The 27,216-nt window shown below is 45.0% G+C and overlaps 1 protein-coding gene across 1 annotated transcript; it reads left to right on the top strand.

Annotated features, from left to right (window-relative positions):
- zanl (zonadhesin, like) lies at positions 1-27,216 on the top strand. Its single transcript, XM_034557800.1, has 54 exons — positions 1-62; positions 751-773; positions 2,719-2,868; positions 3,033-3,298; positions 3,903-3,987; positions 4,097-4,249; positions 4,413-4,580; positions 4,676-4,773; positions 4,852-4,930; positions 5,041-5,187; positions 5,272-6,177; positions 6,262-6,455; positions 6,598-6,739; positions 7,049-7,293; positions 7,469-7,617; positions 7,817-7,945; positions 8,115-8,253; positions 8,491-8,632; positions 9,023-9,219; positions 9,375-9,513; positions 9,714-9,830; positions 10,198-10,322; positions 10,708-10,853; positions 11,851-11,994; positions 12,205-12,312; positions 12,802-12,971; positions 13,681-13,883; positions 14,123-14,267; positions 14,506-14,753; positions 15,003-15,180; positions 15,405-15,513; positions 15,605-15,699; positions 15,791-15,967; positions 16,720-16,928; positions 17,004-17,148; positions 17,241-17,338; positions 17,441-17,587; positions 18,219-18,383; positions 18,487-18,614; positions 18,726-18,997; positions 19,092-19,300; positions 21,419-21,563; positions 21,703-21,950; positions 22,038-22,167; positions 22,246-22,447; positions 23,179-23,340; positions 23,812-23,942; positions 24,584-24,786; positions 24,905-25,040; positions 25,231-25,368; positions 25,596-25,689; positions 26,054-26,098; positions 26,263-26,306; positions 27,133-27,216. The coding sequence occupies exons 1-54, from the start codon at positions 1-3 to the stop codon at positions 27,186-27,188; spliced, it is 8,685 nt and encodes a 2,894-aa protein (XP_034413691.1). The 3' UTR covers positions 27,189-27,216.

The following is a 27,216-nucleotide window of genomic DNA, read 5'->3' as shown; positions in this document are numbered from 1 at the left end:
ATGGATACATTCAAGTTTCTAATTCTGCTGTTGTGGATGTGTGGAGGGCAGGCTGAGCACAGGTGAGTCCCCAAAAATATCACATCCAACATGACAGAGCACTCTTGTTACACAATTTAGGATTTTGGCAGACCAACATATCGAAAATTGGTCGGCAATTAATGATTATATAAAAGTAACACATTTCTGAATGTTTCAAGTCAAAGAAAAAAGGGTCAATAATTCCTTTTCTGTCAATAGACTAATCAAAATACAATGCTAATTATTCAGATCTCTGCACGTATCATTACACCTTTCAATCAGAAGAGTTAGGTGTGTTTGGACTAGAATTGTATTAAATTAGAATTGATATTTTTATCTGATCCAGTATTAAACTTTATATATATTCGGCTCACAAATGGGAGCAGTGCCTCGTATCTCAGTCCGGCAGGGCTTTCGCACGCTCATGCTGGGTCACAATTATTATTATTTGTTTTGATGAATGAAACCTGTTGTTATTAATGAGAAAGGGAAACGTCTCATGTTTGCTGATTGCAGCTCGCATGTTGCTAATTTGATGAAATAAGACCTTACTTTTGTTAACTTTAGATACATCTACACTTTACACAGGCGTACAGTATATATATCCTTATGGATAGGCATGGATACCTCATACAACCAAAGAGGGGATGTTTTGGATATCGATAAAGGGAAACAAGGTGCTTTGAATCAACAAACCTGAATCTGTTCATGTCTCTCTCTCTTTTACAGCCTGCAGAAAACACAGAGAGATGGTAGGTTGGTTTTCATCATACAATAAATCCTGTGTATTGTATCTAAATGTGATGATTGGTATAAGTTTGATGGTCCGCTCACACAGTGTTGAGACATTAGCACGGCACGTGACTTTACCTCTTTACAGCTCTTCAGCTTCACGATCCATAACCAACAAACACTTTTACACTGTGCAGATGTGTTAACAACCGACACAGAACACTAAAGGAGATATCAGTCCTCACTCAGAGCTTTGTAGGCACTGTAACAATCATTCCCTCTAAGAAATGTGGGGCTATGCCAGTGTAATGCTGGGAGGTAAGTGCACACTGTACCAGTATCTAGATTTGTAAGGAGGGGTCATGAACAATAATCGGGTAAATGAGGAAACACAACACAGAGGTATGTTTAAACCCAGATCAAAAATGTCTGCACCCTAAATAAAGTAAAATATAAATAGAAGAATGCTATGTTGAATTGTTCTTTAAGGCCTCTCACTTCTAACACAGCGATAGCACGGCAAGTGAAGAATCGTAAGGGCCCTACATAGTGCTCTCATGGGTGGCTCGACATCCATTCTAAATGTAACTATTTTTCATTATGTTACATATATGCTGGCATTAGATTTCCAAACTTGAGCACACTGCCAGATCAGAGTAAATATTTTTCAAAGTTTATGTCTTTGTGTTGTCATCACAGCAATAAGCTTACAGATGGATTGATGGAGGTTGTTGAGGTGATGGATTAACAAAGATAACTGGATACCGCTTTGGAGAAGGGGCATTGAAAGTGCATTGAAGCCCAAATGGCTAGACCTCTATACTACCCAGGTCCTCTGCATCTATTCTGCAATGTACATTACATTACATTACATGTCATTTAGCTGACGCTTTTATCTAAAGCGACTTACAATAAGTGCATTAAACCATGAGTCCAAACTCAGAACAACAAGAATCAAGCAAGTACAATTTCTTCAATAAAGTTAAACTACAAAGTGCTATCAGTAAGAGCCATTTAAGTGCTCCTAAAGTGTTAAACTACAAAGTGCTATCAGTAAGAGACATTTAAGTGCTGCTAAAGTGCTACTACGGCGCTACCTTCCCTATTCAAGGTATAGTCGAAAAATATGTGTTTTTGGTTTGCGACAGAAGATGTAGAGACTTTCTGCTGTCAATGGGGAGCTCGTTCCACCAATGAGGAGCCAGCACAGCAAAAAGTCTTGATTTTGTTGAGTGTTTAGCTCGTAGTGACGGAGCTACAAGCCGATTGGCAGAAGCCGAGCGAAGTGAACGAGGTTGGGTGTACGGTTTGACCATGTCCTGGATGTAGACCGGACCCGATCTGTTCGCAGCACGGTACGCAAGTACCAATGTTTTGAAGCGGATGCAGGCGGCCACCGGTAACCAGTGAAGGTCGCAGAGGAGCGGAGTAGTGTGGGTAAATTTCGGGAGGTTAAAGACCAGTCGAGCAGCTGCATTCTGGATGAGCTGTAGCGGTCGAATGACATTAGCAGGTAGACCTGCCAGGAGGGAGTTGCAATAGTCTAGCCGTGAGATGACCAGAGCCTGGACCAGAACCTGTGCCGCCTTCTGAGTGAGAAGAGGTCGTATGTACATATTAGGGATGTTACTACTCTTGGGACATCATGTTTTAAATAAGGGCTTAGTAGTGGGATGTTGATTCAACTAAAAAGGCAATTATTCACTGATTTACAGATGTCTCCTTAAAATATACCACAAATTCAGTGGGATTCTTCTGAAAACAAACCTATTCTCATCCATCCAACTTTTTAGAAACACTCATCATGTACTGGCCCAGAATTCAAGAAAGCAAGATCTTGCTAATAGCTTCATTACATAATTCATCACAATGACCCCATATTGTTTTGGTGGTAAATTATATAAATTGCTTTTATTGACTCTTTCATATCCATTTGTCTATCTGCTTGTGTTTGTGTTTCTCCAGCAGTAGCGCTGGCTTCCTGTGACTTTAACCAGGACAGTGAACCATTCTGCAGGTTCAGGCAGGACAACTCAGACAACGGGGACTGGACCCGAAACAAAGGTGTAACCCCGACACCTGGCACTGGCCCCAATGGAGACTACCCTGATGGAGGTCAGTTCTGAATGGATGGTTTATCTAAAATATCTAATTCTTCTACAATTAGTGGAACCAATAGTATTGACCAGCCCTTTGATTGAGGTTGATCGAGAGTCTTAAGATATAAACACTGAATTATGACTCAATACATGCCTTCTTCTGTCTCAATCTGTCTCCAGTGGGCTACTTTATCTACCATGAATGTGACAATGTGGCTAATGGGCAGAAAGTGCGTCTGCTGAGCCCTGCCCTCTCATCGTCGGCCTCTCAGATCTGTGTCCAGTTCCGATACTACATGTACGGCTCAGACAGTCAGAATGTGTTGAGGGTTCTGGCCAAGAGGTCCACCGGCGAGGAGAAGGTCTGGAAGAAGATGGGTATCCAGAGTCCATCCTGGCTGAAGGGCTCTGTCACTGTGTCCAAACGCAGCAGTCAGAGCATCAATGTGAGTGTAAACAGGTCACTTTACAGTAGATGTTGCTTTAACCAGCAAAATGGGGACCTTTAGCGTAGAGCAGCAATATAGCAACTCGGATCCAGCCGTGGCAATTTGGTCATAAAGGAATTTTATTTTTTGGTCCAGAAGTCATTATTATGTACTTGCACAAAAAAAACATGCAAATATAAAATCTTGATCAATTTATCCTGACAATCTTTTTTACAAATACACTTTGTGGGTTTCCCTCTAATTAAGTCTGGATGCCTTGACAAACCCATGACCCATGAAAAACATGAACTCAATAAATTGCTCCATCTATTAAAGCTGCATCTGCTAAATTGGATGCGTTTGACAGGCGTCGCCCAGGGCACCAACACATTGTTACAATTAAAAAAGAAAACATTGGATGGAAACTCACTTCCTGTATTGTGAAAGAAAAAACATACTGTTGCGCTAAATGAGCTACAATTTACTTACAGAGTTAATGCCACAATAATTGATCCAATCTCACCAGATTACAAAATTAAAATGAATCTACTAATCACAAGCAAAGTACAATTGCTGCCTTTTGTTATCATGTAGGGTGATAATGTATGTTGTGTGTTTATAGATTGTGTTTGAGGCTCAGAGAGGCATCAGTTCTTCCTGTGACACAGCTCTAGACAACATCGTCATCACTGAAGGAGCGTGTCCCGGTGAGGTCACGCACACACACACACACACACACACACACACACACACACTCACACACACACGCACACACAGATTGCTCTATCCCTGATTATCTAAATGTTTTTTTCACAGTTTGTGCGTCTGGCTGTGATTTTGACGGTCCTGATGGGCTGTGTGGGTGGACGAGTCAAACTGAGAGTCCTGATATATTTGGCTTTAATCTGTGGAACGGGCCAACTGAAACTGAAGGCACCGGGCCTGATGATGACTTCTCCAAACCTGGATGTACGTGGTTCTTCTTTTTTTGCTCGACATCCAACAATTTGAACACACATCAACAAAGCTTTTTATTGATTTTGTATGATTTTTGCCATATATTTCTTTTGATTTGATTTAAATGTATTCTTACCAAATAGACAATTGTTATTTTTGATCCTTCCATACATAGTGGGCTCATACATGTTGATGGATTCTTTCGAGGCTATCCCTGGACTCAAGTCTCACATCAGAAGTCCTCTAATAACCCCCTCCTCTGGGTGTCTGGACCTCTCCTTCCACTACTACTTGTACGGCACCAGCACCACCATGGAGATAAGTGTCCACACCATCACCACAGGTAAAATATTGCAAATATCGTAATGACCATACAGACAGGAACACAGACAGCATTAACCCATTTCTTTCATTTCAATGTATTGTTCTGTTTACCAGGTGGAAGCCTTGGACCTGCTCTCTATACTGTAAGGGGTAACCAGGGTCAGGGCTGGAAGCCTGCAGAGATCCGGTACTTGGGAGCTGCTGGCATTCAGGTAAATACTTGAACTCTAGTATGTATGTATATGCATAGGTTCACATTAACTTTCTTGTCACATTTGTATGTATTTCAGTTTGTGATTGTGGGTACCTTTGGAGAAACTTCTCAAACCGATATTGCTGTTGATGCTGTTTGTGTCATGGCCTGCAAAGGTGAGAAACTGACTAGCGGGAATTCAACTTACCCTCTGCACCATCAACAATATGTATGATATATACAGCTGTTTTCATGAGAAACATAAGAACATATTTTTCATTTATAGCTCAGCCAACAACTCCCCCACCGGTAACAACTCCAGGACTAACCACACCAACGCCAACCCCTGGTCTGACTACGCCCAAACCAACAACTCCAGGTCCATCAACACCTAAACCATCAACTCCAGGACCGACTAAACCAACAACACCCGGTCCATCCACACCTAAACCATCAACTCCCGGACCGACTAAACCAACAACACCCGGTCCATCAACACCTAAACCATCAACTCCAGGACCGACTAAACCAACAACACCCGGTCCATCCACACCTAAACCATCAACTCCAGGACCGACTAAACCAACAACACCCGGTCCATCAACACCTAAACCATCAACTCCAGGACCGACTAAACCAACAACACCCGGTCCATCAACACCCAAACCATCAACTCCAGGACCGACTAAACCAACAACACCCGATCCATCAACTCCTAAACCATCAACTCCAGGACCGACTAAACCAACAACTCCCGGTTCATCAACACCTAAACCATCAACTCCAGGCCCGACTACACCTAAACCAACAACACCCGGTCCATCAACACCTAAACCATCAACTGCAGGACCGACTAAACCAACAACTCCTGGTCCATCAACACCTAAACCATCAACTCCAGGCCCGACTACACCTAAACCAACAACACCCGGTCCATCAACACCTAAACCATCAACTGCAGGACCGACTAAACCAACAACTCCTGGTCCATCAACACCTAAACCATCAACTCCAGGCCCGACTACACCTAAACCAACAACACCCGGTCCATCAACACCTAAACCATCAACTCCAGGCCCGACTACACCTAAACCAACAACACCCGGTCCATCAACACCTAAACCATTTACTCCAGGACCGACTAAACCAACAACTCCTGGTCCATCAACACCTAAACCATCAAGTCCAGGCCCGACTACACCTAAACCAACAACACCAGGTCCATCAACACCTAAACCATCAACTCCAGGCCCGACTACACCTAAACCAACAACACCCGGTCCATCAACACCTAAACCATCAACTCCTGGCCCGACTACACCTAAACCAACACCTCCTGGTCCATCTACACCCAAACCAACAACTCTTGGACCAAGTACACCAAAACCAACAACTCTTGGACCAACTACACCAAAGCCACCAAGTATGACCTTATCAAAGTTTTTGATATTTTTAATACTTTATATTTATTTCACTCATCTATCAACTTTGTCTTTCTGCTTCACAGACCCATGCCCTCCTGATGCAGAGTATATAGAATGTGGTCCAGCTTGTATCCCGACCTGTATGGAACCTTCCACCAACTGTTCTGGCTCCTGCATCAGTGGTTGCTTCTGCAAACCAGGGTTTGTCTTCAAGGGCCGCCGCTGTGTCCCATTGGAGAAATGTGGCTGTCTGGATGACCAGAATAATTATTATGAGGTCAGATATTCTTGTTAGGATACCCATATGCATACGTTCCTGTTTAGTTAACACATATAATGGTAATTAGCAAATGACAAGAAGCTTGTACTATGTAGTTCTAGCGACTCCAATATTGATCCTTTGTTCAATTCTGTTTTAGCCTGGCGAGATTATATTTGGAGATGGCTGCTCAAAGCTGTGTCGCTGTGCAGGGAACTACACTCTGGAATGTGTTGACAACTTGTGTGACCCCACTGAAGAGTGCCGCAATGTTAATGGTGTTGCAGGCTGCTATCCTAAAGGTAATAATATCTGGTAAATTGTCTAGGAGTTGCAACGGGAACTGGGTCTTGCAGTCTAATCACATCTGAAGGCAAAAGTGTTTCAAAGTGTTCCCATCGGCCACACACAAGAGCAGACAGTCAGTCAAAAAATTTAAAGAATTCCAGCTTCATCGTCAATTAATTTGTTTAGCTAATGTTAGAAAACGGTGTAACTGACATTGCTGAGTCATCTTGCAGACTTTCTGACTCTTCTCTACTTGTGCTACTGTTAAATAATTGTTTCGTATTAACTAAATAACTGCTAACATAGAGTTTCTCATACCTTAGGTACATCCACTTGCGTAGCGAGTGGTGATCCCCACTACACCACCTTTGACAAACGCAAGTACAACTTCATGGGCAACTGCAGCTACTTGATGTCCCGACCCTGCAATGAAACAACTCTGCCACACTTTGAGGTCCACACGGACAATGAACATCGTTTTAACAGCCCCACCATCTCCTATGTGAAGGCAGTGCATGTATATGTACACACTGTGAAGATATCCATCCTGAAAGGTGGCACAGTGCAGGTAATAAATGAGGGACAGTGTGGCAGGGTGCAGCCTGGTCTCCTCAACTTTTGAAGGAGAGAGGGTTGCAGGGTAACAACAATCGAACAAATGTAAAATCTACGACATATTTATGAGAGCTAATGTCCAGAAAATACACTCATTATCTTATTTGCACTTGCTTTTCCCCGCACAGGTGAACGGGACCAAAGTAAACCTTCCTGTGACTCCGGCCCCTGGTGTCTCTGTGTTCAAGTCAGGAAAGCACTACACTGTGTCCATGAACTTTGGTGTGACTGTTCGTTATGATGGAAACCACTTCATGGACATCAAAGTGATCAAAGAGTGAGCAAAGACTGAACTTCACATTCTTACCCCGACCCCACAGATAACCTATTTTTGATGGAGAGTGATGCTGACAATAAAGTCTGAACGTCAGTGATAACACGAGTACTTGGTTGCAATGAAGACAAGTCACAAACTCTTGGACTGAATTGTTGCTTTTTCACCTCCACAAATCACTAACAAGCAGATTTTCTTGCAGCTATGAGAACACGCTGTGTGGACTGTGTGGAGATTACGACGGAGATTCCAAAGACGACTTCCGTAAACCAAATGGATCATTGACCAGCAATGCCAATGACTTTGGACACAGCTGGAACACCGATCCAGAGTGAGTTGCATTACAGTATATTTTTTAATGCCGTTTTGAGACATTTAATATTGAATGTGTAAAGTGTCCATGCAAAACAAATGGACACAGACCAATCACCCCTTCGTTAGAATTACTAGGGTACAAAAACTAACCAAGAGATTCTCTAACCAACTGTCTGTGTTGACAGGTGTCACAAGAAACCCAACACCACCATCCCCGAGTGTGATGAGGGGGACGAGGAACTGTATGAGAGCTCTGGATACTGTGGCATCCTGCTGGACAAAAAGGGTCCCTTCGCTGTGTGCCACCCCAAAATCAACCCAAATGTAACATTTCACTAACTCACACACGCACACACACACACACACACACACACAGGCCTATATAGTACGCACTAATAAGAATCAGTTCCCACTTTTGATGTTGAATTTTGCTTAAAAAAAGAAATGACAATTTCCGTTGGAAAATGAGGAGAGGCATATAAGGCATTATACCTCAACTAATGCCATGTGTGTGTGTGTGTGTGTGTGTGTGTGTGTGTGTGTGTGTGTGTGTGTGTTCAGAATTACTTCAGGGACTGTCTCTTTGACCTGTGTGAGCTGGATGGAGCCAGACCAATCCTGTGCGAAGCCATAGAGGCCTATGTCAACGAATGCCAGGACCGCGGGGTGAACATCAAACCCTGGAGGAATGAAACCTTCTGCCGTGAGTGTTGGATGAAAGAACAGATGGAAGACATGATAGGTGGATGGAGGGATGGAGGGAGGGCAAGATTTGTCAAGCATACCATAATAGGAAATCAATCCCAACTGACCAAAGGTTCTCAGACGTGTTATCAACTTCAGCAGGAAATTACTCCTTTCTCAGCAAAAGGATAATTTCACATCACTTAACCGTTTTAATTTACATACACATAAAGGCTACATACATGTTTTAGGTCAAGTGTTTAGTTACAATCTGCTCAATAAATGGCGTTTTGTACTATTACTTAATAGTTTGAATTCATTTTGACATCACATTTTTGCATGTAAATACAAGAGTAAACCTCTCACTATATCTTCACTATCTCTGACTTGTCCTCCCCCCTGACTGTAGCTCTGAGCTGCCCCCCCAACAGCCACTATGAGCTCTGTGTAGACCCCTGTCAGGACACGTGCACCGGGAAACCTCCCTCCTGCGGCGGGCCCTGCACCGAGTCCTGTGTGTGTGATCCGGGCTACGTCCTGAGCGCCGGCAAGTGCGTCAAGAAGAACTCGTGTGGCTGCACACACACCAGCGGACAGTATTATGAGGTACACTGGGTTTGAGAAGCCAGCAGGGAATGGTGTGTGTGGGAGATGTGGGCATTGTGAGGGTATCATGGTCTCCAATTTAAGCTTCCTCATCTGCTAACGCAGCTCTAATGTGTGTGTGTGTGTGTGTGTGTGTGTGTGTGTGTGTGTGTCAGCCTGGAGACGAGTTCTATGTGGAGGACTGTAAGCTGAAGTGCAGGTGTGATGCTCCCTTCATTACCTGCATGCCCACTGAATGCCCCCCAATGCACCAGTGTAAAAGCCAGGACGGAGAGCTGGGCTGCTACCCCACCAGTAAGTTTACACCCACAGCACCACCATCCAAATGGACTGAGCTAGTAAGACCTATTGAACACTGGTAAGGCCTGTAATTATGTGTGCTCACCAGTACGTAACGATACATACTGGTCTGTTTATTTGGTGACACGCGGAGCAACATCTCCCCGATCCTCTTCCTAAAATGATGAGTTGCTATTCTTGTCCCTCTCTCTCAGGCTCTAAGGACTGCGTGGTGTCCGGAGATCCTCACTACAACACGTTTGACAAGAAGTTCTACAGCTTCATGGGAACGTGCACCTACACACTGGCCAGAACCTGCGGCAACAGCATTGGTAGGTTCAGACATTTATAACTATTTAATTTCCAGATAATTTCTTTTGTCATTTATTAAAAATGTTTTGTCTATACTTGTTGCTGATTGTTGGACCTGCCGCAGCTCCTAAAACACATTGTCCGACCACCTTGAGACGCATGTATCCACTTCAAGGGGTCCTGTAAAAAACACCAGGAGGTGGCACTGCAGCCACATCATACATCTAAATAACGTGGCACTCATTAGTCTGACTCATCGCGCTGTTTGCACAGTTCATCCTTCAACAGTATAACAAAATAAACATTAGTAGACATTTAGCGGGATGAATTCAGATGGGGTTTAAGAAATGGAGTAGACGATAAAGTGTTTGTACGCTCCATGTGCAGCTCCTTGGTTCTCAGTGGAGGGGAAGAACGAGGAGAGAGGCGTGACCGGGGTGTCCTACCTGAGGAAGCTCTATGTCACCGTGAACGGCATCACCGTGACCCTGATGAAGGCCAGGAGAACTCTGGTCAGTGACAACAGTTACAGCAGCACGCAATGGATTCTGTGTCTTTAAATGTACTTTTACAACTCGTCGGAATCACAGGAGTAGGATGGATGTGTGCACGACATGTGTGCACAACATGTGTGCATGACATGTGCACCACACACACCAGCTGTATCACTCTCTCCGTATCTTAATCTTCTGGTTCAGTGAAATTGCAAGCCTTTGTTCTCCTCGCCTTTTTATTTGATCTCATCCCTGACTTTTATCTCTTTAATGCCATAATCCCAGAAAGCTTTTTCACAGAGATCTAAATCCCTGTGTGCTGGTTCTTTTTTTTTTTTTAAAACACATGTCAAACTTGAATATGAAGTGTACCTGTTGTCTCTTCTGCCTCCCCCTCCGACAGGTCAATGGACTGCGAGTGGCCCTCCCGCACTCCCCCTCTCCGCTCATGTCTCTCAGTCTCGCCGGTCAATACATCACCCTGCAAACGACCTTCGGCCTCCGGGTGCGCTGGGATGGAAACCATTACGCCCAGATCTCAGTCCCCAGGTTGGACACACAAGTTTACCAATGTGTGCAATGTGGCCACAATGAAAAGAGAACGCTGCTAGAACACTAGACAGAAATATGATCAATAGAAATAAACCAACCAAAACTTCTGTGATTTCTGTCTTACATGCATTTCAAAACAAACTTCTGTCGTAGATTAACTGAGTTACTTGGTTATGTTTAGGAAAAGATTGAAACCAAATTGAAAATCTGGGTTGAAATAAGTGTAATATATCCTAAAATAATTTAATTTGTTATGTAACTGGTGGTAATTTATAGAAGTTACGTAGCAAAGCTAAGGTAAAATACATCCAAATGTACTTCTGGTTTCACACGGGACACAAACAGCAGTCTCCTGAGTGAAGGTTATGTGTTTGTTTGACCGTTCCACCCGCCTGCCGCATGTGGGCTTTCTCACTCGTTCTCCTCCGTAAGTTGCTCTTGGCGTCTCATAATGACGCAGAAGGTTTTACATTGGAGTTCGTTAAAAGCTCATTCAGACACTAACGGGTGGAATCACACACAATGAGGAAACATATGAAAAACAATTGTGCTTCTGATGCATCATTTTATATTTCATGTAGCCGTGGATCCATTCTCAATCCACGTTTCTGCTGCTGAAATGATGTACACAACCTCGAGAAGCTTGTGAAGCAGTCAAAACATCCTGAAAGACAGATCGATATGGGCTGTGTGCAGCTAAATAGTATACAATGCTATAAACTGCAGATGGTCAGTTTAATCTCAGTGTACGTCATGAAAACTGCGTAAGAACTCAGCTCTGATCTGCTATTTCTAATAAATCCTCCAACATTCTTAATACTTTGCTTATACATAATACATTGATGATGCCCCGACTAATAGTATCAGATAAAGAGATTTCTGCATTTGTATCTCTTTGTTCCTCGGATTCCAACACTGTTTGACCTTTTAAGTCTTCTTAAGACATCCCTCCTCATCTCTTAATCCCGTCTTCTCCTCGACTCCGACCCCTCAGCTCCTACTACGACCAGATGTGCGGCCTGTGCGGCGACTACGACGGCAAGCCGGGCAACGACTTCACCAAACCAGACGGCACTCTGGTGGGAAATGTCAACGACTTCGGGAACAGCTGGCAAACGGAGGAGGACGAGGATGACTCGTGAGTTTACTCCAAACCGTTTCAGTGTCAGGGGCCGACAATTTAGGGATTTCCTGGAGAGTCACATGTAGTCCCAGCATGTGACTAAACTACATGTGACAAGATGTGCATTCAGTTGAACACAGCTGCATGAACATTGCATTTTATAGAAGAATGATTATTCCTGAGCCAAATGAAATGTAATCCTGTAGTTGTGCGTGCATTGATCAGGTGCAGGCCAGGAACCAAGCCCAACCCGGACTGTGACCCCAAGCTTGAGGCTGAGGTGGTGAAACCGGACAAATGTGGTAAAATCAAAGACCCTGCTGGACCCTTCAGGTGAGAGAGAGACTTTCTGTTCCGACTTTCTGCATCAACCTCAGCTGTTCACCTTAAATGAACAGCACTTATTTATCTGGTGTGGGGACAAAGTGTAGTTAGTGTGTGACTGCAGATTATTGGTTCAATTTGGTGCCCACTTTACAACGACACAGAGCGTGGGTGTTATATTTTGACAGGGGGTGACCAGCGGTTACGGATTGTGGTATCTTTACAACGATTGTCTATCTCATTTAGCTCTTTCAGAGAAGAGTTATAACTCGTTCTTGGAACATCACATGGACAGCATTGGACTCTGAACCCAGAGCACACGCGCCTATATATTCTATTTTTTATTGTTATTTTATTGTTTCCCTTCAATGCAAAACTATAAACCTGGCTTCTCCTGAGGAAGGAATGTGTGGAAGATGATGCCACAAGTGAAATCGTCAGCATGTCATCGGTGGAGCTTTGCTAGACCATCTGAGTGTTTTTCCCCTCGGTTTGCAGGGATTGTATCAGTGTGGTGGATCCCACGCCGTTCTTCCAGAGCTGCGTGTATGACATGTGTCAGTTCAGCGGCCAGCAGCGCGTCCTGTGCGACCAGCTGCAGGCCTACACCGATGCCTGCCAGAGCGCCGGGGCCAAAGTCCACCAGTGGAGGACTCCGAGCTTCTGTCGTAAGTCTTCATCATTTGTCTTCTCGTTTGAGTGAAACATCTCGACAGCTGTTCGATGGATCCACATCCAATTTGATTAAGACATCTACGTATGTTCCCCTTTGGTAATTATTTTGTACCTGACTTTCCATGTCAGATAGACTTCTGCCAGGATTCAACATCGGGACCATTTCTTACACTTGCGTCATGACGAGTGCAAAGCATCCAACAAGATGACCGATTCATCCAATGATTATTCTCTCTATTAACTCATTTGAAATACATTGTGCTTGTTTATTCCCCATAAAAACTTTAAAAACCTCCAAAATATGATCAAAAGCGTTGCCCATATTGTTAGTCCAGTGCAACCCTGACTATTTATCCAACGGTTTTCTTATTTTAATGTGTTTCTGGGCATCGACCTATAACAACGTAGCTACCAGGTGTCAGATCGTTGGCATGCGCCCCAAATCGAAGAAACAACAGGTATTGCGAAGAGAAATGTCTAGCGGACCAAGCTTGTTCAAAAACGAATGAATCCGAGGTCAGGAAGGAGGAGCCACCTTTGAATGTTGTCTTTACAAACCGCAACCGACAAACACTCATTGTGCCAGCACCCTAACAGTAAAGTACATGTTGGCCGTTTGTCGGTGCTGTAGGACCGGAAAACATCCTCACATCTTTTCCTCCTTGTCTTTACCATCTTTCCATCCATCTCCACCCCATGCAGCCCTGGCCTGCCCTCCCAAGAGCTCCTACACTCTGTGTGCCAGTTCCTGTCCCGAGACGTGTCTGGGCGTGGTTGGGCCCCCTGGCTGCGAGGACGTGTGCGTGGAGGGTTGCGAGTGTAACCCGGGCTTCATCCTCAGCAACGACAAGTGTGTGTCGCTGAAGGACTGTGGCTGTGTGGACACCAGCGGGAATTATCACCCTGTGAGTGGCCATGTGAACTCAATCACACAGAGCCTGGAGTCAAAGCATTGAAATGAAACATTCCTGGTATTCACTGTTAAAGCATGATCAATGTTTCAGTTTACCACATTCTAAAGGATCTGAAGAATGTTGTGAGAGGATTGGATCTGACACGTGTATAATGTGCATATTTGTGTGTGTGTGTGTGTGTGTGTGTGTGTGTGTGTGTGTGTGTGTGTGCGTGTGCGTGTGTTTGTCAGGTGGATGATAACTGGTACTTGGAGGGCTGCGAACAGAAGTGTGTGTGTCACAGTGGAGGTTTGATCCAATGTCATAACAGCAGCTGTAAACCAACCACAGAGAGCTGCCAGCTGCAGGATGGAGATTACGAATGTCGTCCTTTGGGTATGTGACACACACACACACACACACAGCACAGAACTATATAAGCACCATTCACATATTATTATGCAGATTTTGAAGAATCGCATTCGAAAAGCTGTAATGGAAACGGCTAAAGTTGATAAAATACCCTCGATTTGTGCGAAAAAGAGATATGGTATTTTGCCAAATAATACTGCTACTAGTATGTCAATATACCGATATATAATATATAAAAATAAAGTAATACTCTCTCGTTTAGGAAATGGCATCTGCTCAGTATCCGGCGACCCACACTACACCACCTTTGACAAGCGCACCCACCATTATATGGGGGCCTGCTCCTACACACTGTCCAAACCCTGCAACGTCTCCTCCGGCTTGCCGTACTTCACCGTGGACACGCAGAACGAGCACAGAGGGAGCAATAAGAAGGTCTCCTACGTCAGGGCTGTGGTGGTCAACGTGAACAGGGTGACCGTCGTCCTCGGCAAGGGCCGCACTGTTCAGGTACGTTAAAGGACGGAGACGCTGCTTCTTCCACAACGCCAGCTTCAGCTCTGCCTGCTGGTGAAGTTATTGCTTTTGGAGTTTATAGCATTGATGCCCAAAATGCCCTTATTCAATGTGCCTATTTACCGGTTTCTCAGTCTTCTATAATTGTGAACATCTTTGGAGAAATCATCTTGGGGGTTGGACCGACTCCACATACAGACACTCTCTGCCCACCGTCAGAATAAACGTCTCTGTGTCCTCCAGGTCAATGGGACGGCGGTCGTCCCGCCCGTCACCTCCATCGGCGGGGTCAAGATCTACCTGAGCGGCAAGTTTGTCGTCCTGGAGACATCCTTCGGCCTGAGGGTGCGTTTTGACGGCAACCACCACGCCGATGTCTCCGTGCCAACCTCCTACAACGGCCTGCTCTGCGGCATGTGTGGTAAGAACCACTTTTGTCCCATTGCAGACTATTAATACCACAATAAACATCATACTTGTGAAATTCTTAAACTCAGACTTTTTCCACCAGGAGTCTTGTTGAACCACAATAGATTCCAATCCAGGTTTTGTCCATTAATCATGGCAGCTACTTCTGAACACTAACTACCAGGCCAACCAAAACACTATTACAAAGGCAGCCCATAATGTTTGTTTCCCCGGCAGGAAATTTCAATGGAAATGCCAAAGATGACAACTTGAAGCCAGACAACAGACCAGCTGCCAACACAAACGAACTGGGAAACAGCTGGCAGGTTCCTGACCCTCGGCCAGAGTGAGTCACATCACGCAGAACAAAAATATGTATTTCACTACAACAATCATCACTTTATTCTATTCTAATAAATCCTCCGCCTCTTCTCCAGCTGCAACAACGGTGGGGGACAGGAGGACTGTGATAAAGAGGTGGAGGAGGAGGCCAAGAAGCCCACCAGCTGCGGCATGATCACGGATCCCAACGGTATGACAGGCGCACGTACAAGTAGCCAGTTGCCACGGAGACAGTGGGCATTGAGTAAACTGAGTGTGTCTCTTGTGCGTCCTGTCCTCAGGTCTCTTTAAGCCCTGCCACTCCGTCGTGCCCCCAGGGGCGTACTTTGAAAACTGCGTGTACGACATGTGTGCCACTGGAGGTCAGACCGTGGCTCTGTGCCAGGCCGTGGAGAGCTACGCTGACATGTGTGCTGCCGCAGGAGTCCCCATCGCGTGGAGGAACAACACCTTCTGTCGTAAGTCTGCTGCATATGAGGGGCATTGTAGGGAAAAATACATTAAAATGAGGGCTGGGCACGTTAACGTGTTATTAATGCGTTAACGCAGCAATCCATTAACGCCGAAAATAATTTCATCATGCGTTAATGGCATTTTCTTTTTGGTCACACTACTGCACACATTGACCAAGAACATGGAGAAAGGTACTTTTAAAATGGACATTTTCATTTTAAATCTCTACTAGATGGCGTAGTTGATAAAAGCAAAGTTATTTGTAACCACTCAAACTGGAGTTATCTCATCACCGGAGTACTACGAGCATGAAGTACGTCTTAAAGGCGTTACACAGCATTGAAACAACCAGTGGAGCGAAACTTCGTCAGACTGTTATATTGTTCTGATAACATTACTTTAAAATAAAAGCGCGCAATGCACTAGTTTTTAATTCATTATTGAATTTTGCGCATAATGCGATTAATCGCAGTTAATCACAAAAAAATCATGCAATTAATCGATAAAATGTGTTCATCTTTGCCCAGCACTAATTAGAATATGGAGCTGGAAAAGATGGAACATGTTTCAGGACCACGGCCTCACTCAGAGGCATCAACAGCAATATTTTGAGTTTGACGTATGCTACATATACTGTCTGGATGTCACGCCTCATGAACTCGGTGGCATCATTTTAGAGTTGCCTGTGCGAGAAAACTTTCACTTTACATTTGGAGAAGAAGAAAAAACAGCCTCTTCACCCCCATCGCCCCTCCAGCTCTGAAGTGCCCCCCAGGCAGCCATTACAACCCGTGCGGCCCTGCCTGTGCCCAGCCCAGCTGCCAGGACCCCGCGGTCGCCGGCGGCTCCTGCAACCATCCCTGCGTGGAGGGATGTGTCTGTAACCCTGGCCTCGTCCTCAGCGGAGACAAGTGCGTCCCGCTCAGCGAGTGTGGATGCACCGACGGAGAGGGACACTACAGGCCGGTAAGTGGAGGGTTTTTTGTGCAATAAAATAGGTTTTAGTGCTTGTCGAACTCTCGATGTGCACCGTGTGTGTAGGTGGGAGACTCTTGGTTCCCGGAGGCGGACTGCTCAGAGCGCTGTAAGTGCAACGGCAACCGCAACATCACCTGTGAGCCCTGGCAGTGCAGCCCTGCACAGGAGTGTAAAGTTGTGGAGGGAGTGCTGGACTGCCACTCCACAGGTAAGACGGACTGGAAAAAAATACATTTTGAAAATATTTGTAGTTCTGTCAATGATTCGTCAGATGTGTTTTTCACCTTTTCCCTTTCTCAGGCAAAGGGGTGTGTCACGTGGCTGGAGATCCTCACTACTACACTTTTGATGGTGTGATGCACACGTACATGGGTACCTGCACTTACACCCTGGTGGAGGTACGGGGTGAATTTCACCTTTACATTTCTATTTGCTAAACGTCTGTTCTGAAACAATGGGAAAGCATGTTGTTTGAAATCATTTTTTTCTGGGTCCCATAGGTGTGTAACACCACCAAGGTAACTCCCTTCAAGGTCGTGGCTAAAAACGAGGAGCGCGGTCAACCAGAGGCCTCCTATGTGCGCTCGGTCAAAGTCTACCTGCCCCACGGAACTGTGGTGGAACTGCAGAAGAGCCGCAGAGTTCTGGTAAGGAACACTATTCTTTTTTTTAGATATGTATTGGCCATAGAGAACTGTGGGAGCCCTGAGAGGAAAGAAAGAAAAAAACATTCTGGTGATCCATTTTCTCAGTTTAATCAATACATAATTGTCTGTCCTGTTTATGACTTAGGAACAAGTTTTTTTTTTTAAGTTTTTGCTGATAGAAATTATGTTTTTTTGTTTGTTGTTGTCATTCTTCATTTGGCCACAAGAGGCTGAAGTGTACCACTACCCCATTTTCTAAAAAGGACTATACAAATAATGATTTTCTTCCAGGTGAATTTTTATTTACATATTATAATATATTGTGTGTTTCATGCTAACACACATTATATTTGCCTTATGTTTAAAGTGCCCAGAGATATTAAAACTCACAAGAATCACCAGAATGTTGTTGTTTTCATTACATTACATTACATTCAGCTGACGCTTTTATTCAAAGTAACTTACAATCATGTTACATTCATACACCGTAGACACAGCTACAGGGAGCAATTCAGGGTTAAGTGTCTTGCTCAAGGACTCGGGCGGGGATTGGGTTTCATAGGAAACACTAATGGTAAACAGCATAATGAAATGGCCAGCGGCTAACTGGTGTCTCTCGGTCTGGTCTTAGCTGAATGGACGGCGGGTGCGAACCCCAGTTTCCATCGACTTGGACGGAGCCAAGGTGATAACCAGTGGATCCTACAGTCTGCTGGACACAAACTTTGGACTGCAGGTGAAGTTTGACGGCGTCCATCACCTGGAGATCACGGTTCCTGGAGAATACTTCAACAAGGTATGAAGACATACTTATTGTCTTATTGTCCCTCCCCCACATTTGGTCAAGTCAGACAAACAAAGAGCTCCCAATAACCCTGCTCCACCTCCCTCATCTCCAGCTATGTGGCATGTGTGGAAACTACAACCACAACTCCTCGGATGACAACCTGATGCCCAACAAGAAACCAGCCAAGAATGTGATTGAACTGGGCAACAGCTGGAAATCAGATGGGGACAGTGATTCTGGGTCAGTGGCTCACAGTCTCTGGCTTACTGTGATCATGTGGATAGTCTGAGCTAGCTTATGATCAAATCTATGCATGTTGTTTTTTCATACTTTTTACGTCCTCCCCTCCAGCTGCCAGCCGGACACCCGTCCAGACGTGCACCCCAACTGCACGGCCGAGGAAGAGAAGCTGTACGAGGCTCAGTGTGCCGAGGTCATCCTCTCCGACCATTTCAAGCCCTGCCACCCACTGCTGCCCGCCGAGGCCTTCCTGGGTAACTGCATCTACGACATGTGCGAGTACGACGGCATGCAGGCGACGCTCTGCGACAACGTGGAGGCGTACGCTCAGGCCTGCCAGAGCGCAGGTGTTACCATCAGCTGGAGGAACAACACCTTCTGTCGTGAGTTCCGGACACGCCCATTAAAAGGTTACGCGAGAGATTCCAGTCGAGTCCTCTTTTCATAATTCATAATTGCTTTTCCCTTTCCCTGCAGCCGTGCCCTGCCCTCCCAACAGCCACTACTCGGACTGCACCGCCCCGTGCCCCCCCACCTGCTCCGACCTCTTCCCCTTCTTCTGCCACCTCCCACCAACCACCTGCGTGGCGGGCTGCCAATGTGACGCCGGCTACGTCCTCAGCGACAACAAGTGTGTTCCTCTGGACAAATGTGGCTGTCTGGACTCAGACGGGGAGTACCATGATGTGAGTGGAGCGCAGTGCGTCCGGCCGCTGGCTGATGGGCCTAGACAGGAAGTGGCATCATAGAACATCAGAGACACATGCTGGTTATACTGAACTTTTCTTAGCAGCTCTTTTTAGATACCCAATTAAACAGTAGGGTCTATTTCAGGAGTTTTCTATTTTTATCTCATTTATTTCTTATTTTGGAAGGCTTTGGAGTCCTTGGAGAGAAGGCAACTCCGTAAATGTTCCATAAATCAGAATCAGAATCAGAATCAGAATCAGAAACCGTTTATTGCCAGGACACAAACGAGGAATTTTTTTTGGCGGAAGGTGCAACATTAGACATGACAAACAACAATCAACGCGACAGCAACAGTGCAATGTATTAAGTATAAGATAAAGATAAAGATAAAGTGCTCAGACAACAAATAACGTTAAAGTGTTTAGGTGTGTGTTTCAAGTGACATGTGTGTTTAAGTTAAAGTGTATGTTACATGTGACGTGTGTTTAAGTTAAAGTGCATGTTAAAGTGACATGTGTGTGGAGGAGGAGAGAGGAAGAAGAAGAAGAAGGAGGAGGAGGAGGAGGAAGGAGGGGGAAGAAGAAGGAGGAGAGATGAAGGAGGAAGAAGAGGAGGTAGTCCTGGGGGTGACAGAGTCAGTCAGTGGGGGACCCGGGCTCCATTGATGAGCCCGAGGAAAAAACTTTTGGTGTGGCGGGAGGTCTTTGTCCTGATGGACCGCAGCCTCCTACCAGAGGGGAGGGACTCGAACAGGTTGTGTCCAGGGTGGGAGGGGTCAGTGACAATCTTTCTGGCCCGCTTCAGTGACCTAGAAGTGAACAGGACCTGGAGGGATGGCAGATTGCAGCCAATAACCCTCTCGGCCGAGCGAATGATGCGCTGCAGCCTGCACTTGTCTTTGGCCGTGGCTGCAGGGTGCCAGACGGTGATGGAGGAGCAGATGATGGACTCAACGATGGCAGTGTAGAAGTGCACCATCATTTTCCCTGGCATGTTAAATTTTCTCAGCTGCCTCAGGAAGAACATCCTCTGCTGGGCCTTCTTGGTGATGGAGCTGATGTTCAGCTCCCACTTGAGGTCCTGGGTAATGATGGAGCCCAGGAAGCGAAAGGACTCCACATCGTCGACGGGGGAGTCACACAGGATGAGGGGCGGGTGGGGCTGCATTCTTCCTGTAATCCACAACCATCTCCACTGTCTTCAGAGCGTTGAGCTCCAGGTTGTTCTGGCTGCACCAGGTCACCAGGTGGTCAGTCTCCCACATGTAGGCGGTCTCGTCCCCACCAGAGATGAGTCCAATGAGGGTGGTGTCATCCGCGAACTTCAGGAGCTTGACGGACTGGTGACTGGAGGTGCAGCTGTTGGTATGAAGGGAGAAAAGCAGAGGGGAAAGAACACAGCCTTGGGGGAACCTGTGCTGGTGGTCCGGGAACCTGAGACGTGTTTCCCCAGCCTCACGTGCTGCTTCCTGTCGGTCAGGAAGTCTGTGATCCACCTGCAGGTGGACTCGGGCACGTGCAGCTGGGAGAGCTTGTCCTGCAGCAGGGACACAATAAGTCACAATAAACATAATAAATGTGACTTATGTCATGTTCTTAGGAACATGACATAAGCCCCACCAGCTCTCCTACATAGATGCAAGACATACTTGTTGTCGCTTATTTCTGTCGTTAAAACCTTTTGCGTAGTTTTCTGTTGTTGTCTGTGGATGTTGTGTGCCTGTTGCAGTAGTTTTGTGTTTCTTTTAAGTTGCTTTGAGTCTCTTTGTAGTTATTTTGTTTCTCTTTGTTATTGCTTTGCCCCTTTTCAAAGTTGTGAGTCTCTTTGCATCTCTTTGTAGTTGTTTTGTGTCTCTTTGCAGCTGTGTTGCATCTCTTTGCAGCTGTGTTGCATCTCTTTGTAGTTGTTTTGGTCTCTTTATAGCCTTCCTGTGTCTTTTTGCAATTAGTTTATGTTTCTTTGTGGTCATTTTGAACAGAAGGCCATGGTGGCCCCCGATACCATTCAGTAATCCATCCATGCTTGGGAATTTAAAGGAAAGATTGTTACACGAAGCAATATATATCTTTGTGTTTCTAAACGTAAACAAATCTGTTCTGTGTTTGTGTGTGTAGGTGGGAGACTCGTGGCTGACGGATAAATGTGCAGATTTATGTACCTGCAACCTCGGTGGCAAAATCACGTGTAAGGACCACAGCTGTAACTCCAACTCAGTGTGTGCCTTGGACAACTATGGAGAAGTCAACTGCGAACCTACCAGTGAGTCACTCTGATTGGCTCCAACTGGGATATCCCACCATGTTGTAGCTAGGCAGTGGACGTTTTGAAAACTTTAAAACTAAAAAGTATTGTTGAAATCATAACTCTTTTTGACGGTTTCATTGACATCGTCATGTAGAGTTCGACAAGTGCAGCATCTCTGGGGATCCTCACCACCGAACATTCGATGGTTTCACCCATCACTTCCAGGGCCCCTACACCTACGTCCTGACTCAGAGCCACAACCTGCAGAACTCCCTGTCGTCCCTTGTGGTGAGGGGGAAGAACATCAGACGCGGGGGGAACCGGAGGGTGTCGTTCCTGGATCAGATCTACATTGACGTTTACGGCTTCAATGTCCGGTTCCTGCAGAAGAAGAACATCCTGGTCAGTAGTTTTCTTTTTGTCTTATTAAAGTTTTGTGTTTGCTTGCATCAAAAAGCACATAGTGAAATGATATTGTATCCCTTCTAGCTGAACGGGGAGCGTGTAGTACCGCCTCTCAGTCCCGCTGAGGGTTTGACCATCACGATGAACTCCAGGCAGGTCCAGCTCACCACCGACTTTGGACTCACTGTACGCTTCGATGGCAACAGTCGCGGAGGTAAGAGAAGAAGAAACCTCGGCATTCCCTGACTGACGTTGGCTCGCTCGTGAATCCATCTTTATGTTTGTTTATCAGAGATCATACTGCCCAGCACCTATAAGAACTCTGTCAGGGGGCTATGTGGAAACTATGACGGCATCACCAGAAATGAGTACATGAAGCCGGATGGAACAGTGGTCAGGGCCCTGAACACGTTTGGAGAAAGCTGGAGGGTCAGTGACCGACAGGCGGATGGACTGAAGATCTTCAACCTTCCTCACACTGTGCACACTCACAGGTAGGTCCACTGTATACCTGTTCTATAGATGTTGGACATATCAGTATGGATGTATATGTGCATAGAGATTCATTCCTGACCTTGGAAACACGTTGGTCATATGATAAGTGATCATATGATTATATATTATATATGATAATACTTTTCAGAGCAAAGGTAGAAATATTAGTATTTTGGTTTGCTAAATTTCAATGCCCATTTTCAGACAGGTAAATATGCATAGGTAAATACCTCTATACATAAAGTAATGGAGAGGTAGTAGTGGTGATTTAGTAAATATTTAGTAGTTTTCTTTTTTTTTGTTTTATTAAGAATAATAAGAATAATAATAATAAATAAATACGAATAAAGAGATTAAAAAAAGAAGGAAAATATAAATAGAGAAAAGTATTTAAAAATATTTTTAAAGCAGAACTTTGTTTTTTAATATTTTACCACAGGTGAGGGTCTTTATGTTCAGTGCCTGAATATCCACAGTAATATTAAGTGTTATATTAATGTTAGAAATACCTTGTCATGGACCAAAAATGCAGGTAAAATGGATATTTCCACCAGATAGGGGCAGAAGAGAACAGAAGATTCCCACAATCTCTAGCAATCCTAATCTCTCCACCTTGGATTTTCTAAGCAAATGTTGTGGTAATCTGGTATGCAGTTATTGAGAATGTTGAGACGTATAGCAGCTTTAATCATTTCTATTTCCTCTTTCCTTCCATCCTGTCTGTCTCCAGGCGGGAGGTGAAGACCGATCCAGATTCAGGGTTTGAGACGTCGGACTGCTCTCAGTCTCAGCTCAATGACTACAACAGCGTGGCTCAGTGTGGAGTGCTGTCTGACCCCAAGGGCCCGATGGCTGCCTGCCATGCTACCCTGCCGCCTCAGACCTACCAGGAGTGAGTAGTCTGTGTGTGTGTGTGTGTGTGTGTGTGTGTGTGTGTGTGTGTGTGTGTGTGCGTGTGCATGTGTTGAAACTGTCCAAGAGAGTCACAGTGCAGTTTAAATTGGTGCATAACACATTTTAGACCTTACATCCTTACTTCCAATGTATATATGACTGTAAGAGCCAAATGTGGTAATGGAAATGTAACTATATATGTACACTGGGTGGCGCTGTTCTGTGGTCCTGTGCTTGCCTTTATAGTCAGTGTTAGCTGTCTCCACCGATATCTTGGCATACCTCGGCAAAGAGAATAAACACAATATATTTATACATAATCAAATGTGTCCGTGGGTGATGTCAGCGAAGCGAAAAGGACGCAGAGGTGGAGGCTGAACAAGAGCGCGTCAGTCAGATCAATCCGAGGGAAAAACGCCTCAGTACTAGACTCCTTTAACAATGACTGTTGTGCGTGTTTGTCTCTCAGTGACTGTGTGTTTGACCTGTGTGCTGAGGGTGGCGCTGCGGCACTGCGTTGCGCCAGTTATGAAGCGTACACTGTCGCCTGTCAGGAGGCCGGAGTGAAACTGGGATCCTGGCGGAAGCAGCTGGACTGTGGTAAGATGCTGAGCCGAGTTTCAAGGCTTTCACGTCATGTGGCGGGATTCTTAGTGCATTGTTAGAAGGAGGACGATGGAGGCCCACAGGGCACTTCATTAAAATTATTCAAATGCAAACGTCATTATTTTAATGATGTTAGCCATTTAAGTGATCCGTCTCCAGAACTGCAACAACTAAAACGAGTAGTAAGAAGAAAGTGCCCGAAAGCGTTCTCCTCTTTATGGTCTTTTGACTCTAAATAGACCATAATTTACTAAATAAACATCATGCTGTATTGAAGAAGATTGAGACCATAAACTCATGTTTACTGAGGGAATAAATCAAGAGAGAAGTAGAGTCTTTTTATATAGACTTCTATACAACCAGAGGAGTCGCCCCCTGGTGGTCAGGAGAGAGAATGCAGCTTTAACACATGAAGCATAGACTTCTATACAACCAGAGGAGTCGCCCCCTGGTGGTCAGTGGAGAGAATGCAGCTTTAACACATGAAGCATAGACTTCTATACAACCAGAGGAATCACCCCCTGGTGGTCAGTAGAGAGAATGCAAGATTTAAGACACTTCCGCATAGGCTTCGCTCAGCAGAACCAGAGGTTGCCGGATGGTTGTGACACACTCTCACTCTCTCTCTCCCCCAGTCCTGTCCTGTGATGCCAACAGTGCCTACTCCACCTGCATGACACCTTGCCCCTCCTCCTGCGCCGACCTGGCTGCCCCCTCCGAGTGCGACACCACTTCCTGCGTGGAGGGCTGCCAGTGTGCAGCAGGCTTCGTCATGAGCGAGGGCGTCTGCGTGCCATACACGCAGTGCGGCTGCACCTTCCTCAACAGATACTACACCGTAAGAGGCCTTCTGGAGTCACAGCTGTGTGTGTGTGTGTGTGTGTGTGTGTGTGTGTGTGTGTGTGTGTGTGTGTGTGTGTGCGTGATGATCTCTTTTAACCCTCCGTTTCCCGCAGCTGAAGGAGAGGTTCGTGACTGAGGACTGTTCCCAGGCTTGTGAGTGCACTAGCACCGGCGCCGTGTGCCAATCCAAGACCTGCCAGGGCGGTTTCGTCTGCACCATCTTCGACTTTAAACGGGACTGCTACAGAGGTGTGTGTTTGAGACTCAATGTCATCCCGTATTTAGCCACCATGCAAGCGTACTCATGAACAACCAAAGCAAATGAACACGTTAGCAAATGTTTCAGGGTGAAGTATCAATTATTTAGCCTGATGAATCATTGTGAGAGAAACACACCGGACCCCACTGTGACCAAGCGTAATGGTTTCTCTGTGTTCAGCGAGCCCCTGCCTCAGCTACCCCTGTCTGAACGGAGGGAGCTGCAATGAGGTCGGCAACAACACGCACACCTGTCGGTGTGCGGAGGGCTTCGAGGGCACCAACTGCGAGGTGGAGAGCACACAAAGCGGAGGTCTGGGTACGTCTGCTTCACTCGTCATGATCGAACTACGATGTTCACGCGACAGTTGAACATCTGTATCGGACTTCTGCTGCGTGCGCTGTAAAAAACACAAATAAAAATAAACGTAAAATGTAGTGATGTACTATCCAAAGATTGTAACTTCCTATGTAGATTTCTTTGACTTTTGTCTTTTCGTGATTAAAAAAAGGAAAGGCAGAGTGAACATATAAGTGTTGTTACAGAAACCAAGTGGATCATCCTGATAGCGGTGTTGGCCGCAGTCGTCGCCATCGCCATCGTGACCGCCGTTGCGTGCGCCTGCCGACAAAAGGCCAAGTGAGTACCAGCTGGTTCGGTTCTTTGCAAATATCAAAGCATTCTGTGTGGAAGAGGATTAGGGCCACATGGGAAAACACATTTGAGCTGTGACGTTCATATTTTGAGTTTAATGTCAGAATATTATTTATATTACATTAATTTGACATTAATCTCACAATTCAGATTTTTCAAGTCAGAATTCTGAGAATAAAATAGAAATTCTGAGTTTGAAGTAAGAATTCTGAGTCAGATTTCTGATTTGTATGTCAATTTCAAGTCACAATTCTGTGTGTGTGTGTGTGTGTGTGTGTGTCCTCTACTAAACACAAAATAAATCCACTCTCATCAAGGCCCAGATAATTATCCAGCATTTTCATTGCAGGTCACACGTTTATGTAATTCAGAAGCAGCAGTCATATCACAATGGGTGAGAGAAAATTACAGCGTCATCACCTTTTTTTTCTTGCGCATGCAGTATTAGCACTGGGAAGGGTTAGTGTGTGATTCGCTGACTGTCCTTCACTCTCAAACCTCCTCACATGTCCTGTCCATCACCCGGAGGTCGCTCACCTCGCTTCTTTCTGTCCGCAGGAAACACAAGTCGGACGAGAAAAAGCTCAGCATGAAATCAACAAGTAAGAATGTTTATTAATCCTCACGGAGAATAAAGATTACGTTCACGAGACGGGAATAAGACTCAAACAAACCATTTAAAAACAGACCACGACATTTGAGTGTGAACCCGGTCCCAGTTTATAAAGTTGTTAGAGTAACCAGCTTCACAATAAATATATTTATTTTTTCACTGCCAGTATTTGTTTACTTTTTGTAATTTTTTTAATCCGAATAAGATTAAATTATATCAGTGTTTTAGGTATATTTCTACCTATTTTCCCACATTGGCATGTCTAAGTGAATACTGGGGACAGCAAAAGAAAGGAACATTTTGTATTTCTCTGTTTTTTATTGTTTCCATAATGCTTTTTTTGTTCCCAATAGTCTCTTAGACCAATATTTAGAAAAATACCCTTTAAAAGTAAATATAATAAAAAATGGACCCCATAATAATAGTTTGAGTTAATAGTAATAGCATTAGAGGCGGAGCCACATATTTTCAGTTTGATATCATGCGCTACATAAATTAATATTAGCAATAAAGGCGGCATTGATCCCTTTGCCTCCTAATTCAATTTCATTGAAATGGAATTTTTGTATTGATTTAATTTTCAGCATTATCCTTGACAGTCAAACGTTGTTAATACACGGCTCCAGTTCACTCTTTCATAGCCATATTGGAAAAACTGTCGACCAAAAATGTATTCTGTGTATGTTTTGTGTTAAAAAGGAAACTTCAAGCATCTGCGTAACTTTAACTTAATCGCCTCCAAATAATCGTAATGTCTGCAGACAGATTCATTGATCCAATTGTTCCTGATGATCATTCATATCTTTCTCTGACAGCGGTTCCATATTCAAACATAGAGGACGACAGAAAGGACAAAGTGACGCCGATGTGATGTCACCTGAATGCAACATGACTTCTTC

Source organism: Cyclopterus lumpus, chromosome 18 (assembly GCF_009769545.1).
Source record: "Cyclopterus lumpus isolate fCycLum1 chromosome 18, fCycLum1.pri, whole genome shotgun sequence".
Taxonomy (NCBI): domain Eukaryota; kingdom Metazoa; phylum Chordata; class Actinopteri; order Perciformes; family Cyclopteridae; genus Cyclopterus; species Cyclopterus lumpus.
Note: the sequence above shows the minus strand (reverse complement) of the source record. Positions and strands in the feature narration are given on the sequence as shown.

Bases quoted from the DNA above. Each gene is read 5' to 3' on its own strand.
- zanl (XM_034557800.1), top strand. From the start codon at position 1: ATGGATACATTCAAGTTTCTAATTCTGCTGTTGTGGATGTGTGGAGGG. The intron at 2,869-3,032 runs GTCAGTTCTGAA...ATCTGTCTCCAG, and splicing joins TGGAGACTACCCTGATGGAG to TGGGCTACTTTATCTACCAT. The intron at 21,564-21,702 runs GTGAGTCACTCT...ATCGTCATGTAG, and splicing joins AGTCAACTGCGAACCTACCA to AGTTCGACAAGTGCAGCATC.